Source organism: Rousettus aegyptiacus, unplaced genomic scaffold, assembly GCF_014176215.1.
Source record: "Rousettus aegyptiacus isolate mRouAeg1 unplaced genomic scaffold, mRouAeg1.p scaffold_m13_p_10, whole genome shotgun sequence".
NCBI lineage: Eukaryota > Metazoa > Chordata > Mammalia > Chiroptera > Pteropodidae > Rousettus > Rousettus aegyptiacus.
In genome coordinates this window covers 83,366,019-83,383,045 of record NW_023416285.1, presented here as the reverse complement: position 1 = coordinate 83,383,045, position 17,027 = coordinate 83,366,019, and the positions used below count along the sequence as shown (strand labels likewise).

General features: G+C 33.4%; 1 protein-coding gene across 4 annotated transcripts in view; it reads left to right on the top strand.

Moving 5' to 3' along the window:
- Positions 1–17,027, top strand: part of MYO3A (myosin IIIA) — a 186,788-nt gene that overhangs the window by 15,677 nt on the left and 154,084 nt on the right. For all 4 annotated transcript variants that reach the window (XR_001594451.2, XM_016124960.2, XM_016124949.2 and 1 more), the window contains exons 2-3: positions 5,217–5,401; positions 7,900–8,034. Coding sequence is in view for 3 of the 4 variants with exons in the window: in XM_016124960.2 (XP_015980446.2) it covers positions 5,234–5,401; positions 7,900–8,034 (303 nt within the window). In the remaining variant the exon portion in view is untranslated. The remainder of the gene's footprint in view (positions 1–5,216; positions 5,402–7,899; positions 8,035–17,027) is intronic.

The following is a 17,027-nucleotide window of genomic DNA, read 5'->3' as shown; positions in this document are numbered from 1 at the left end:
TTTGTCTTTGTCTTTTAACAGCTTTCTTTTGTAATGCCTCTATTAGTATCCCCAAATTCCCTGGGTCTCCATTCAGTTTTTGTCATTCTTTCTTCTTTTTGCTCCTCAGGCTGGGTAATTTTGAGTGACTTGTCTTCAAGTTTGTTGATTTTCTTCTTCCTATCCAAGTCTGCTATTGAATCCCTCTAGGGAACCTCCGAATTCATTTATTTTATTTTTTATATCCAGAGTTTCTGTTTGGTTCTTTATCATTTCTGTTTCTTTGTGGATAGTCTCAGTTTCTCCTCTATCTCTATTCTCTGGGGAGGGGGAGAATTGCATAAAATGGCATTATTTCTTAGATATTTGATAGAATTCATTGGTAAAATCATCTGAAAAAAATTTACTAACTGCTCTATTCATTTATATCCAATATTCAACAAATACTTATAGAGAACCTTCTCTGTGCCAGTCTTTAGGATATATCAGTGAACAACCTAGATAAAAATTTTAATCCTCATGGAACATATGTTCTGATAGTGTAGAAGAACAATAAATGAAACATATTAAGTAGGATGTGATGTGGTGTGTTAGGAGGTAATAAGTGTTATAAAAATAGACCAGATTTGGGAGGCAGGACGAGGTGGAGGAGGGCAGCAATGAGATTTTAAATAGGATGGTCAGGATAGGACTTATTGAGAAAGTGATGGCTAATGTAAGACTTGAAAGAAATGAGGAAGTAGATTATGTGAATATCTGGAGAAGGGGCATTCCATGCAGAGGACAGAGACAGCCCAATGGGAGATCATCTCTGCTATGTTTTAGAATGAACATGAAGGCAGTTTGGTTATTTTATTAAAGAAGAATTAAGTGCAGGTTTACAAAAGCAGTCAGGATAATTGTTGAGATGCATATGAAGATCCTGAAGAAAAAAAAATAAGATACTTTTTCATTGTATTATGGTCTTTTTTCTACTGTGAAGAAAACAACAATTGAATATATAATAAATCAATTAAAAAGATTATTTTTTTCACACATTTTAATTTATTTTTTTATGGTGACATTGGTTAATGAAATCCAATATGTTTTAGCTGTATACTGTAACAGTAAGGTATATATACATTTACACTGTGTGTTCACCTCCCGTAGTAAAATTTCTTTCTGTTACCACATATTTGACCCCATTTACCCTGTCTGCCTCCTCCCTCCCCCACTTCCTATCCTCTGGTAACCACTAGTCTATAGTCCACATCCATTAGTCTCTGTTTGTCCTGTTCATTTGTTGCTTTTAGATTTATATCCCACATATAAGTGATATCATGTGATTTTCAACTTTTTCTGTCTGGCTTATTTTGCTAAACATGATTATCTCCATCAAGGTCCATCCATGTTGTTGGAAATGGCAGTATTTCATCTTTTTGTGGCTGAGTAATATTCCGTTGTACATATGTACCACACAGTTTCTTTAGCAAATCATCTATCATAGGACACTTCGGCTGCTTCCACGTTCTGGCCACTGTAAATAATGCTGCTATGAACATCGGTGTGCAAATATCTTTTTGGATATGGATTTTCAAGTCTTTAGGATAAATATCCAGTAGAGGGATTGCTGGATCATATGGTAGATCAATTCTTAGTTTTTTGAGGAACCTCCCTACTGTTTACCATACTGGCTGTACCAATTTGAAGTCCCACCAGCAGAGTATGAGGGTTCCTTTTTTTATTCTTCATTTTTTAAATGTAGCTTTGTAAATACTTTTTCAGAATTATGGTAAATATATATATATATATCAAAGTACGGTAAAAATATGTCAAAAATAATTCTTTAGCTGACATTATTATATAATTAAGAACTTAATTACATATTTTAGTTTTATGAGCTAGAGACCTATTTTTTATTCTACGAGTTCTAAAGGACTATAAGAAATACGAGTATTTATTGCTATGCAGAATGTAATTTACTATAGTCATTAAATAATTAGTTGTTTTCTAACCATGACAGTTTATTTTATTCTTAAAGAATAAACAACTCGTTGGTGGGAAAAGTATAATTTAGGAGTTGGAAGACTTGCTCCTGCTTTAATTCTTGAAATTCTTTAATGTTTGATTTTGAGGAAGTCATTTTATGCTTTATTTTACCGAGTTGTTAGGAGTTTTGTTTGTTTTAAATGGAATTTGACCAGATGTATTCTGTTTCCAAATTCCCCATGTTTTTGCCATTCTCTGATTATTATTTTTTAATGCTTTATAATGTAATTGCAAAGTACTCCTATCAATATTCGTGTGATTGAGGACCGTTTGTATTTTAGACAAATTCCTGCTCACGGTTAATATCCATCTCTGATCCTGCTTATCTTCTGTATCTTTTCATGATCACTTCAGAACTAATTGCTTCTTCACCTGGGCTACTATCGAACTTTATGTATATTTCTATCATCTATCAATTTTCTTACTATATTATAGTTTCATATTTATTTATCTTTCCATGAGTTGTCTATCTTTGTGTCCTCAAAATTCTAAAATACTTTGCACACTATTGGTGTTCAGTCATTCTTCAATTGAATTTTTATGCCTGTATATTTAAATACCAATAGTTAATTCCTGATAGTTAATGTAGCAGAAAATAATAACTGTGTTCAATAATATTACTGCTTGAAAGGCAGTATTCCATATAATGAATGTTTCTCATGGTTGGAAACTCCTATTTGAGGTATTTAACAAGATTTAAATTGGTCTTTTGATCTAACTTTTATATTATATGGGTGGCATAAATACCTATTTCCTTGACTCAGATGTAAGGAGTAGTTATTACTGACTATGAAATCACTAAAGTGATTATTACTGATTACCACCTACTCGTTCCTTTGCATTTCAGATCAAAGGCACAAATTTCATAAGGATTAAGTGTTCTAAGAACTATTCACAAGTTTGTTTGTGTGTAGTGATGTCATTTTTAGCAGGCATTCATAGCCATTTACTAGATGATGTGCCCTTACAAATAATAAATCAGAATATGATCCTGATTTTGTTTCAATTTTCAAATTCCTTTCAGCTCTTTCTAATGTTTATTTCTCTCTCTTTAAAAAAGAAACTTCTGGGGGCTTTTTGAGCCACGCTTCTCTTGCTCAGGCCCGCTTCCACTTCCGGAAGTGTGCCTTCCTTTCTAATAAAACTTTTCTACTGTAAAAAATAATAAAATAAAATAAAAAATGAAATAAAAACTTTTTGGAAAAACCATAATGATTCATTTATTCAGGAGCTATATATTTAACATCTACTATGAGCCAGGTAGAGAGTTAGGCATTATTAGGTTTAGAAGTAAACAAGATAGATCTTGTCTGCTGTCAAGGTCTGTGCTGTCAGAATTAATAAATAAATATTTGCCCATTTAGCAAGCATTTACTGATTGCCTATCATGTGCTAGGCATTGTTCTAGGAATTGTGGATACAGTAGTAAAAATAGTGCAATCTCTATTTTTTGTAGCTTACATTCTAATGGAAGAATAACAGCACGTGGAAAGGGCTAACTTTACATAGGGTGGTCAGGAAAAGCCTGTTCTAAGAAAGTGGTGTTTGAGCTGAGATCTGAAAGCTGAGAAGGAACTGAAGAAAAAGAATAACTGAGGCCAGACACCAATTACTGATGATAGGAATGAAATTATGTTTGATGCACATTAGTTTGTAGTTTTCGAGATGAGAAGATTAAGAACTGTATCATTGCTTCCATTTTTTTTTTCAATTAATTATTAAGTGAGGGCGTCAATTGGGAAGCTTTGTGGGAGGGAGTGAACAACAAAGAGGGAACAATTTGAGGAGAGAAAACATTGAGGAGAGAGATCAGCACGAAATAGTCACTGCAGTGAGAAGGGAATATACAAACCAAGGAAGTGCAATTTTTTGAGGGTCTAATTTAGGTTTTTTTAATCCTGAATTTAAAATGAAACTAGTCAACTTGGTTGTATAGTTTTCTCCAGATATAGACACAGGTGAGAAGAAGATTATTGTTTAACCAGAATTAGTTCCACCCAGCCACAGGAGATTATAGTAAAGAAAGAGAGGAACAAGTGTTGAGGGTGTTTGCAAGAAAGTCACAGTAATTCAAGCTGTAGAATTTATGCTGGGAAAGAAGAAAATGAAGGGGGAATGAAGAATGCAGAAGGTTGATTAAGAAAGTAAATAATTGCAGGTTGGCGTGTGGATGAGGTTGAAAGATGTGGTCAGACAAGTGAATTTCATGGGCTAGATTAAAGTGCTGGGAGTTCTTTCCACTCTTTTTTTTTTTCTTTGTAATTTCATACAAATGGTTAAGTATAATATATAATATAGAGAAAACATGGAAGGTTAAGAGCAGTACTCAGGGGTCAGAAACTTATGCTCTTATCCCAAGTTACATATATAATCTCCTTTTTAAAGTCACTTGACCTAATTGGCTATATTCCTAATTATTTCAGCCCTGTGCCAGGTGCTGGGCATATAGTATTATCAGATAAAGGTAGGCACAGGATGCTGTTGGCGTACAGAGGTGGGTCATGCAACCCAAATAGGATGGAGCATGGTCACATTTCAAGGAAATGACATCCAAGCTAAGATCTGACAGATAAGTAGGAGTTAGAATTTAGCAAAGGAAGCATGGGTGGGGGTGGGAGGGAATAGTGAATAGTAAGATCCCTAATCAAAAAAAAAAAAAAAAGACCTGAAGGATCCCGAGTGGCTAGGTTTTAGTGTATGAAAAAAGTGTGGAGACACAAAGCTGGGAAATTAAGCAACATATTTTATGTACGTGGTAGGTATGTAAAAAGGATTTCATTCTAAAAGCAATTTGGATTTATGTAGAGAAACTGTATAAGACATGATCACTTTAAAGTGTGAGATTTGCTTTGATGAAGAAGTTGAATTTTATCATTCGTAAAATTCATTCTAAAATTCTTTCATACTTGCGTATAAAGCAGTAAATCAAAGTAATTTAAATATGTACCTCTTATTTTAATCTGAAAAGAATTAATAGTAATTAATATGGGACTGTGTTAAACATAGAAATAAAGCCTTGCTTACAAAGCATTATTAAACTCATATTAATCTGTTTGCAAAAAGAATTAAAATTTTCTATGACTGAGTACATTTTGCTACTGATGTATATTTTGCATTATATCAGTGAAAATATTAATTTCCCATGAGTTTGTGTGCTATTTAATATCCCCAATCAAATACAGATGAAACTCTGTACTTTTTCTTTCCAGTGATTTAAACTTTTGAGATGCTTCCATTAATTGGAAAAACAATCATCTTTGATAACTTCCCTGATCCTTCTGATACATGGGAAATCACCGAAACGATTGGCAAGGGAACTTATGGGAAAGTATTTAAAGTTTTGAATAAGAAAAATGGTCAAAAGGCAGCAGTCAAAATTCTGGATCCAATTCACGTAAGTCACATTGTTTTTATCATGTAATTAACTTTGTTTTTATCCGTATTAAAAAGTCAAAAAGTCTGTAAGTGCCTATCTTGATTTATATGTCATTATGTCAGTTATAATATGAAGGAAATGTAAGAAAAAGTCTACTTATTATATTTTCTTTGTTTATATACTTAACATATTAGAGCCCAATAAATACTTGATAAATGAATAAATATATAATACAAATAAATACATAAATAAATACAGCTCACAACAGCTCAACAGCCGATTTCATATTATTTTAGATTTCAAACAAATTGCAAGACAGACTCATGGCTCTAGAAGTAATCGTAAAATGTCATCTGAATCAGATCTCCTTTTCTTTTTGCATTTATTTAGGCTTCAGGCAGAATATCTCTTAAGCCCAATCAGAAATATCTTTTTTTTTAATTAAATTTTGTTCAAAGAAGGCAAATTGATTTTCGGGTTTGCTTCAACACTTTCAAAGCAGAAATGGCGTTCATTGATAATCAGGGTGAGGTTCCTTGTGAAGAACTGAATTTCGCGTTTCATCCCCATGGCCTCTGTTGAAGTGTGCTCCGCTGGGATTCCCCTTTGCTGTTTTTGGAATAGCAGTTGTGTTAAGGGAACCCGCTTGGCCTTTTGTTTGCCTTGAAGAGCGTGAGGAGATTGATGACATTCTGATTTCTGGGAATGAGAGCTGGCCGTTTTGGAGCATTTTCAGCAACTGGGAGATAATGTAGCCCTCCCACACACAGCCTGTGGATGAGAGCAACTTCTCTAACTACTCTGCTTTTGCACGTGTGATGGGACTGTGGCACAATGCAACGTGATTTTGTGGGGAGGAAAATCACGGTCCTTATCCTCATCATAGCTCTTTCACTAACAAACTAGAGGACACTACAAAAGGTCTCTGGGCTTCTGTTAGTTCATCTTAGGGTCGCTCTTTCTTTTTTGAGAGTTTGTTTCTACTAAACCCAGTGTTTCATACTATTTTGAGTAAAGGAGAAAAATAGTATTTTTTTTTTAAGTAACAAATTAGATAATGATGAAAAATAATGAGAAGCTGTATGCTCAGTCTTAACTGATGCTGAATGTCTTCGTGTTCCCTCATTGGAAAGTTCTAAACATTTACATTGAGTAAACTGTACCAGAGTGACTGTATCTCTCTCCTCCATTCTTTGCAAATTAGGGTTTGGGGTTCATGGTGGCAAAAGAAAGTATTCCAAACTGATTCCAATGTATGATTCCATAATCAGTGCCTCTCTTCCATTCCCCTACTTCTTAGTGGAGAAGAATAAATGGATTACGAACACATGTAGCCACTATACTTTCATAATATACTCAAGTTTGGTATACTATTAACTTTTTAAATCATGCTTTGTTGTGTTGCTTTATTGGAGCATATTGATTTCACAGCTACAGTATGAAATTTGTTCCTTTGCTGCTTTTATTCTTGTCATAATACATATATGGTTTTCTAAGAATTATTTACTCTTCATTCATCATGTCACAAGTCAAATAAAAAAGCTTTATAACCAAGAGATTATAATCTAAATAAAATAAATTTAAATGAATTTAAGCATTTGACAGGGTGGCTTTTTTTTTTTAACGGTCTTACTATTACAGATTTTAAACTAGTAATTTTCTCTCCAAGAAAGGGATGAAATGAGCAGGATTAGAAGGTAAGTAGGTAGTGGACTTGCAGTCTAATCTTGGATCTTACCAATTAGATCATTAGTCCTGTGACTCTAACTTCTCTGGGCTTTAGTTTCTTCCTCTCAAATTAGATCTCTGGTCTGAAATTCTTTCCAGCTCTGTGATTCCACGATTCAGTCTTAAAACAATGGGGATATTAAATGTTACTGTAGAAACGATATTAGAAATCTTTCTCTTCTTTATTACTTTTGAATTATTTCATGTATATGTGGTTTTCTAGAAACATGACTAAGTGGATATCTTGGATTTTTATTGACAAGATGGCAACCAGTTCTCCTGGTGAACAGCCCCTTAGCTAAGGGTTATATGTTATCTTATATCATTTAACTGTATTTAACTTTTTTGAAAGGTAGGAATTTACTAGTTTTTGATAGCTTCTAAATGTCTTGTATTTCAAAGAAACAAAATGAACCAGCTAAAAGTTTTTATTTCAAGTCAGTGGTTTTGTTATCGAAACAAAGTTAACACTACAAAAAAAAAAGGAAAATCATCTGCAGTAGTTCTCCAAATATGTTTCTTTCTAATTACATACAAAAATAGCCTTTATTTATCTCTTTCTAATTCAATGTAATTAACATAATTGGAGATGTATTTGAATAGCAAGAAAATCCCAATCTCTACTTTTAAACAATGTAATGAGAAATGTCAGTACATAGTACAGAGCACAATAAAAACGTATGACCTTGCTTCAACAGAATTAAATTCTCTATTGGTAGTCTGTATTATGTTTCTGACATTATTCATGTGTTTCTCACAGTTCTCTTCCTCTGACTTTTTGAAACTAGGATATTGATGAAGAGATTGAAGCAGAGTATAATATCTTAAAAGCGCTTTCTGATCACCCTAATGTGGTTAGATTCTATGGCATGTACTTCAAAAAGGATAAAAAAAATGGAGATAAGCTCTGGTTGGTTCTTGAGGTAAGTGTTTCAACATTGTTCTATGGGTAGAAATTTGCAATGTGGTCTTGGAATGACTTAACATTTATGTGACATCAATCCCATAAAGCGGTTCCACTGCATTCCTGATTGGTCATGTCCTCAGTAGACTGTTGTGCCCAGTTCTGGCCTCCTTACCTTAAGACACTTTAGAAATTAAAGAAAAGATACAAAAGTTCTTAAAGAGCGAAAGGAAACATCCCCACAATTAAAGACTAAAGAAACCAGGATTATTTTTCTTCCAGAAGAACAAGCTTAAAAGGGACTTTATTATAACGTTTATTTATTCATGCATATTTTGTTCAACACGTGGCTGAGGCTCTGTGCCAGGTGCTGGCCTAGAAGAGAAAATTAATGTAAATGAGGCTTCATTAGACAAAAATGGTGAACTGCGGTTTTTTTTTTTTTCTGTCCTCATTGAATACTAATGACATAAATTACAGAACCAGGTATTTAAATTTATGGGGGGAAAAGCCTCACTAGAAATGGTATTGAACACTTAATAAATTGCCAAAGGGAAGCTGTAGGTTCTGTCTCTAATGCAGGAACACTGCAAGGCGCCCCACTAAAGTGACTGCCAGTCCAAGAAGAATGTGGTTTTTCTCATTTTCTTTGCATATTATTATTCAAGGGAGGTAATCATTAATTCTAATAACATTTTTAGGAATTTTTAAAAATATTTGTTATCAGGGTTAGTAAAACCTTTATTAGACCACTGTATCTACATATATTTATTGTGTTTGTTGTGATTTTATTAGCATGAGTTATTTTAGTTCTTTAGGAATGTTCTGTGGGTTTTCCTGCAGTGATACATTGTTTGTAAATGACATTGTTTCCTTACTTAGCACTGTATTTTTTTATTATGGTTTTAAATGAGTCTAGAGATAATGGATGACCATTGTAGAAAATACTTCAAACTATAAAAAGAACCATTCTTAATTTTCAACATATATCCATCCTTTGTATGTTTAAAATGATTGACAATATTATATATGAAATTATCCTGTTTTTAATGTAATGTAATGTCAGATAGACTTAATCATTTTTATCTTTTTCCAAATAAATACCTTCATTTGATTTAAAAAAAAAAACATGTATAACCAAAACGCCTGTAATGTAGAGGAATGATAACCCAGTTTAGTGGTGACCGCTTCTCCTGCTTTTGACGTGTTGATCGTCGTACCTGGAAATGTGTGCTTGAGTATCTCTTCTCTTTCATTTAGTAATTCATACCATGAATTCTGACAAAGTTATTGTTTGCACTTCTGGAACCCTATGCCCTCCTACTCCATTCTGGAGGTCTGCCCTGTATCTGACCTCTAATATTTCTCTGCTGTTCACTTGGGTAGAATCCACTATTTCCTTGATCCCTTGGCCTCCTCTTTCCAAGTTTACTTCTGTTTTACACATCACGTACTGAGTGACATGTGTCTTACTCTTCATCATCCACTGCACTGATGTCGTCACATCTTGAGTTCCTTCAGTTCAGTTTCTCTAGGCATCAAAACCACCATGCTCTTGCCTCATTGTGTGTGTGTGTGTGTGTGTGTGTGTGTGTTGTGCGCGCGCGCGCGCGTGTGCGTGCAGTGCATAGGCAGGCTTCTGGGAGCTACGAATTAGAATATGGGGTAAATGGGGTGTCAAGTCTTTTGATTAGAGATTTCCAAAGGCTTTCTTTTTCTCTGTCCCTCCCCTCCCACATCCTCCATTTTTACTGTTACCCAGCCCTATCTGAGATAATCTGCTCACCTAACACTTTAGTTTGCGACTTCCTCTGCATTGCTAAATCAGTTACTACTCCATCATCTGCTTTCCATATTGAAAAATTTTGTCAAAATCTCTTATTTACTCTCTTACTTTTTCTGTTTTCTTCTTTCTTGTGATTTATACTGTTTTATTTCTTTACTAGCATTTTAATGGAGATTCATTAGGGAGAGGAAATAAATTTTTATGTTTAATCTGCCACCATTAATCAAACCATAGAGCCTTTTAGAATTGTAAAACTGTATTTTCAAGAACCTTTTCAAAATCTGAAGCTGTGTATTATTTTATAGAAGTGCAACATTTTTTAAATAGCCAGTTGTTTTTTAGAAATAGGCAAATTATGATTTCAGAATTATTTTGTTTTTCAATTAAGTTTTACATAGCTTTATATTTTTAGTTAAGTTATACATTAAAACAAGCAAAATTTTTTCTCATATAAACTTAATTACTTAAATAATACAATATAAGCTATGAATTTAACATTTCAACTTAAATTGATGGAGAATTTTAAATTTACTTCATGTTCGTGTTTGTATATTTGAGATGTAATGCTCTAAAAATTCTTAATGTCATCTTGAATAAAATTTCTTATTTTTATCTTTCAAAGCACTTTTGGTAATTGCATCTTTACTTTTTTCCATGTAGAATCATTGGCAGATTCTCATTTGGGAGGAGACTCTGGTATTCTGCCTAATGTAGGCCTAAATAGACAAGGACACAAGATGTATATCTCTGTTCAGAGTTTAAAAATACTAAATGAGATCAATCATTGTCTTTAAGGACAATCAAATCTCTGTTCTAATTATATTGTCACTTCTCAGTATTATCACTTGGGATTAGGTAAGAGTGAGACTCCTAACCATAGTTAAATGTTCCTTTGAGAGAGCAGAAAAAATTGATTTAAATGGTTTTGGAACATCCAGTACAAGTGAAGCAGCTTCTTGATATAATGAAACAATAGAAACCGAACAGCTTCTCTGAGCTTTGTTCTTATATTTTATTAACAGGCAGGGGTATTGGAAATATCCTTAAATGGCTTGAGAAAAAATAAATGGTAGTTCATTAAAATGCTATTTCAGAAAGCTGATCTATGTGAACTTACAGAGTAGGGAAAAACATGTAAATAAAGCAAGAAATTGGCCAACCGTATATAAGATAATTGATTTGCATATGTAAATCAGACTAATTACATATACACATAAGTGGCTAGATGTACAATTACCTGATTTCTAAACATGAATTGTGCAGGTGCTGCTTTAGAAGCACTTTCAGAAAATTGGCTTGTGGAATCAATACTTTATTCTACAAAATGACTGCTAAGTATACCTTTTATCATAATAAAGCCCAAAGGAATTATTTTTCATGAGGATACCCAGAGAGTGACCAAAGGGAGGTTGCGGTGTTACCCAGTCATACTAACTAAAGCTTGGCTTCTAATGTGAATCTATGCAAAGAAGGTGTGTCTGGAGGGGCTGAGTGATTAGCGATGCCCTTCATTATCAGCCTGGCACGTGGGGAGCGCTGTACCTGCTTAGACAAACTCCTGTCCCGGTGACTTTTCACGGTGAAAAATTATTTTATTTATATTTCAGTTTAGATGGAAATCCTAAGAAGAATAATGTTTACTCAGATCTTGCTGGGCAGTCTTGTTTTCTCTATTATTTAGTTGTGATTTTTGAATTATTTCCTTTCCTTTTGTTATACTATAAATTTCTGAGCATAAATGATATCCAAGGCACTGTTTGTGAATTTTTTCCTTCTAACTTCTCCGTATGTTTATTTTCAGACTATAAATGTTAAACAGATTTAATAAAAGAGAGCTAATTGTTAGCCCCCTGAAGTTCCAGGAATGCACTTGTAAGAAAACTATCTAATAATAAAAAATATAGAATGTTTTCTGCTGCTGTGGGATCTAGTTCTTTTATTTTATGGTAGGTCTGCGGAGATTTTTATGGTCACTTAACATTTTAGGTTTTCCTAATGATGGAGGTTTTAAGAGAGAACTAAATTTTTTTACTTCTTCCTCATTTTAAAATACCATAATTATATTAATTTCCGCCTATTGCTACCACATCTCTTGACTGGCCCGCTTAGTTGTCCCTCCCTTATCCACAGGGTATATGTTCCAAGACACCCAGCCTAAAACCGTGGCTGGTAATGAACCCTGTATGTATTATGTTATTTCCTACACATACACACATATGATAAAGTTTAATTTATAAATTAGGCATAGTAAGACATTAACAAAAATAATAATAAAACAGCACTATAACAATATGCAGTAATAAAAGTTATGTGAATGTGGTCTCTCCTTCTTCCTCTCTCAAAATATCTTATTGTACTGTACGTAAAGCGTGGCTACGCCGGACAGAGGGATGCTTCACGTTCCAGCTAGAGGAGTGGGACAGCAAGAGACTTCGTCACACTACTCAGAATAGTGTGCAGTTTAAAACTTAAGAATTGTTTCTCTCTGGAATTTTCCATTTAATATTTTCAGACCGTGGTTGACCACGGGTAACTGAAACCATGGAAAGTGAAATTGCCGTTAAGGGCGACTCCTGTACCTCTTTTGGTTTTGTGCTTTCTTTAACTCCTAATGTCTACTGCTAAGGGTCAGAGGCAATGATGGAGGGGGATGAGGAAAGGTGGAAGTTGGTTAGGTTTCTGCATATGCTTATCACCGAACGAGGAGGCTAAAAACAGAGTCAAAATTGAGTTAAATTCTGTTATTAAGCATTTGCTACTCATGAACACAAAGGGAAAAACTAAGATTTAACTGTACTTTTCCCCTTCTCGATTGGATGAACAGCTATATTTTAGCCTTAAGGAATCCAGTCTTCTCTCTCAGGGGCTATTTGCATAGTGCCCTCAGCCATATTGGAGCCAGCGTTCAGTTAGGACATCTTTCTGTTAAAAGATCCTTTCCCTCATAACCCAGTCTGGTTATGGTGGTGTTACAGATGGCATTCTGTCATTTTTCTGAATTGGTCTTGATTTGTTCATTTTTAATAGTGACATACCTTTCTCTCATTGCTTTTCCAATTATAGCAAATTTTCTCCTTGAAATTATATCCCTTTCAAGAGATCAAAGACTGGAAATTACAGGTGGTATTTGGAAGCACGAAAATTCAGTAAATAGTCATAAAGCCTCTCAAGTACACATTTTAGGTAATTGTGGTTTACGTAGACAAGTACTACTTTTATGTGTCACGCATTAATGGTTATTCTGATTTTTTTTTCTACTCACATCTAGTGCTCCTGTCATAAGAAAGGAAACAGGATGATAGAAAATGAACCAGTGGTTTCTATTTGTTGAGCTATTAACCCTTTCATGTTACTGCACTGGAGATTACGTGTACACAGAAGGCTTGTGCATGTGGGAGGGGTCTGGGGAAGCAGGGCAGGAGTGGGAAGCTGGGCTTCTGAGTTGCTCTAATAGCACGCATTGTTCCTTGCTGCCTTTAGCTGTGCACAATTGCTGTGGAGAGGCAGACTGACAGGATGACTGCTTTCATGTTCTTGGGGCTGGAACAACCACTCCCAGCTCTCATATAAAAGGCTGTTATTTGGTGTACTTGGAGTAGAACAGCCAATTACCTAGAGTCATTTCATTTTATTTTTTGTTTAAAGGGCTAGATGGAAAAATAGTCTAAATGTATTTCCTAATCCAGGAAGTATATAAATAATGTGCATAAGGCTTGTATGTCTTTCTTCCCTAATTGTAATTCAGTGTTTGCAAAAACATTTGCTTTCTGAATATGTGCAAGTTTATGGTATTACTTCAGGGGAAAAACATGAGATGACTTGAGATGTTTTACCATTTGGTAAATTGATATTTTCTTAACATGCATATTAAAGTATTTTTGCTGTTATTTTCTTTTTTAAATCATAGATTAGATTTTTATCATAGATTTTGTCATAGATTCCTTATTACTACATTACTAATGTTTGATGCTGTTTTCCCAAGAATTGTGAAGCATTTTAGGGTAAGGGAACTGTTTTATATCTTGATTTACTGGTAACACGATTGTATACAATTACCAAGCTACATCAAACTGCGTATTTAAATGGGCCAATTATATTATATGTCAGTAAAACCTTAAAAATACTACTTCTAGTGTACGTATTAGAAAAGTATTGTGCAAATTTACCTATTTTGAAACTACAGATTAGCAAACATCTATTAGATGATGATGCCAGTTTTAATTAATATCTTACCAGTATTTTATTGGAATGCAGAATTTGGTTCATTAATGTATTTTATTGAATGAAGTCAAACAAGTCACACTTTGAAGAAGTACCTTGCATACCATGTAAAAAGATGGCCTTCTGTCATTTTGTGTGTGTGTGTATACATACATAAATGTACAGACTTGAGTTCATCCATCTAGTCATTTATTTATTCTATAGATATTACCTCTTACTTGGCCCAGGCATTTTGACAGGTCTTGGGCATTCAGTAGAGAACAAGACTAGTTCTGTTATTATGGAGCTTAGTCTAATGGTGGAGAAAAACAATTTAAAATTAAATAAACATGTACTGGTGAGGATGTGGAGAAAAGGGAGCCCTTGTGCACGGTTGGTAGGACTGCAAATTAGTGCAGCCATTGTAGAAAACAGTATGGAGATTCCTCAAAAAACTAAAAATAGATTTACCACGTGACTCAGCAATTCCACTTTGGGTATTTATCCTAAGAAAATAAAAAGATATATGCATCCCGTATTCATTGCAGCATTATTTACAATAGCCAAGATATGGAAGTAACCTAGGTGCTCATTAATAGATGAATGAATAAAAGAGATGTGGTGTGTATATATGTACATGTATATATACCCACACACAATGGACTATTACACAGCAATAAAAAGAATGAAATCTTTCGTTTGTGACAGCATGGATAGACTTAGAGGGTACTATGCTAAGTGAAATAAGTCAGACAAAGACAAACACCATTTTGTTTCATTCATATGTGGAATCTAAAAAACAAACAAACAAACAAACAAACCAAATGAACAAACAGAACAAAATAAAAAGAGACTCGTAGATACTGAGACCAAAGTGATGATTGTCAGACAGGAGTGTGTGAAAAAGGTGAAGGAGAATATAATCAATATCATGATAAATTTGCACAGTGACAGATGATTATTAGAATTAATGTAAGGTATAAAAATGTCAAATCGCTATAATTTTTTGCCTTAAGATGCCAATAAAGTCAAAGCAAATTAAAGCCAATGTGATTTGAAAAAAATAATAAAGATAAAAATCAATTAAATAGAAATGAACAAAAACAGTAGAGAAAATGAAAGCAAAAGTTGGTTCTTTGAAAAATTCAATAATAAATTTTATAACCTCTAAACAGATATAGAAAATATGATAAAATCAAAATTACTAATAAGCATCGAATAGGGAAAATCACAGTTGAATCTACAACTATTAATAATATAATGAAATACATGAACGAATTTATATTAATAAAGTTGACATTTTAGTGCCAACTTTACAAAACTGATATGAGAAGAAATAAAAAACATAAATAGCATTAGATTAATAAAAGAAACTTAATGTATCATTAAAACCCTTGGCACAAAATACCAGGCCCAGTGGCTTCACCAGTGAATTCTATCAAATATTTATACTAACCTAATTTCAAAGACATCTAGAAATATTATTCCTGTATAAATCTATTCCCTCTTTCTCCTTTCTGGGCTTTGTTGTTATTCATATTTCATGAATAAATGATACAATGCATATTTATAATTACTGTATATAATTTTATGTACTTTGAAAAACCTGAGAGGAGAGCAAGCATATAATTATTGAGTTTCTTATAATAACTTTCTTATTTAACATTTCTAGTTCTTTTCATTTATCCTTATGAATTTGAGTTACCATTGAATATCGTTATTTCAATATAGCCTAGCTCCAATCTATTCCTTTTGTGCTATTATTTTCAAATATTTTGCATTTCTGTATACTGGAGGCCCAACGAGCAATTATGTACATATTGTTTATACAGTTGTTTTTTAAATCAGTTAATAAAAATATGGATTGATACTATCTTTTAGAATCAAATAATTACTTTTACTGGGACTCTTTATTTTCTCACTTGGATTCAAAGCACATTCTGTGATCACTTGCTTTCGTCCTGAAATACTTCCTTTACTATTTCTCATAAGGTGGGTCTGGTAGCAACAAATTCTTTTAGTTTCGTTTACCTAAAAATGTATTTCCTCTTCATTTTTGAAAGATAGATTTGTTGTATATAAGATTCTTATGGCAAGTTTTTTTCTTCGGCAATTTGAATGTCATCCTTCTTTTTGGCCTTTATTGCTTCTGATGAGAAGTCAGCAGTTAATCTTATTGAGGTTCTCTTGTATATGACAATTAATTTTTCTTCTGCTACTTTCAGTATTTTCTTTGTATCTTAGGCTTTCGACATTTTTATTTATGTGACTGGCTGTGAATCTCTTTGTGTTTGTCCTATTTGAGTGAATTGAGCTGCTTGGATTTATAGATTTATATTTTCATTAAACTTTGGCAGTTTCAGCTATTATTTCTTCAAAGGTTTATTTCTCCTCCGTATTCTCTTTCCTCTATCTGATACTCCTATTACGTATGTGTTGGAATGCATACATCTCTCTTAGACTCTTCGTATAATGAAGATATTCTTTCTTTTCTCTTCTCATATTTCATAATATCTATCTAGCTTCAAATTGTGGACTCTCTTCTGCCAGTTCAAATCTACTATGGAGCTCTTCCAGCAAATTTTTCATTTACATTATTCTACTTTTCAACTCCAGAGTTTTCATTTGGTTCTTTTTTATGAGTCCTATCTTTTTATCAATATTCTCTATTTGATGAGACATTGTTATCATACCTCTCCTCACTTCTTATCTAGGTGAGTAAATGTGCAAGAAGAGCCTAGACATTTGGAGAAGATAATGAAAAATAACTTCCTTTACCTGATAAACCGACTCTAAAGCTACAGGATTTAGAACAATGTGACACCTGACAAGAACAGACAGACTGGAGAAATTGAATAATTGAGAGGCCCCAGTATTCACTGAAATTTAGTATATAGCAATGGTGACATCTCATACGGTAGCAGACTATTTGCAATAAAATAAATATTACACAAGTCAGAAAAACTTTAAGTGACTTAAAGATCAAAATATATCAAAAACGAGAAAGTCATAAAAACACAAAAACA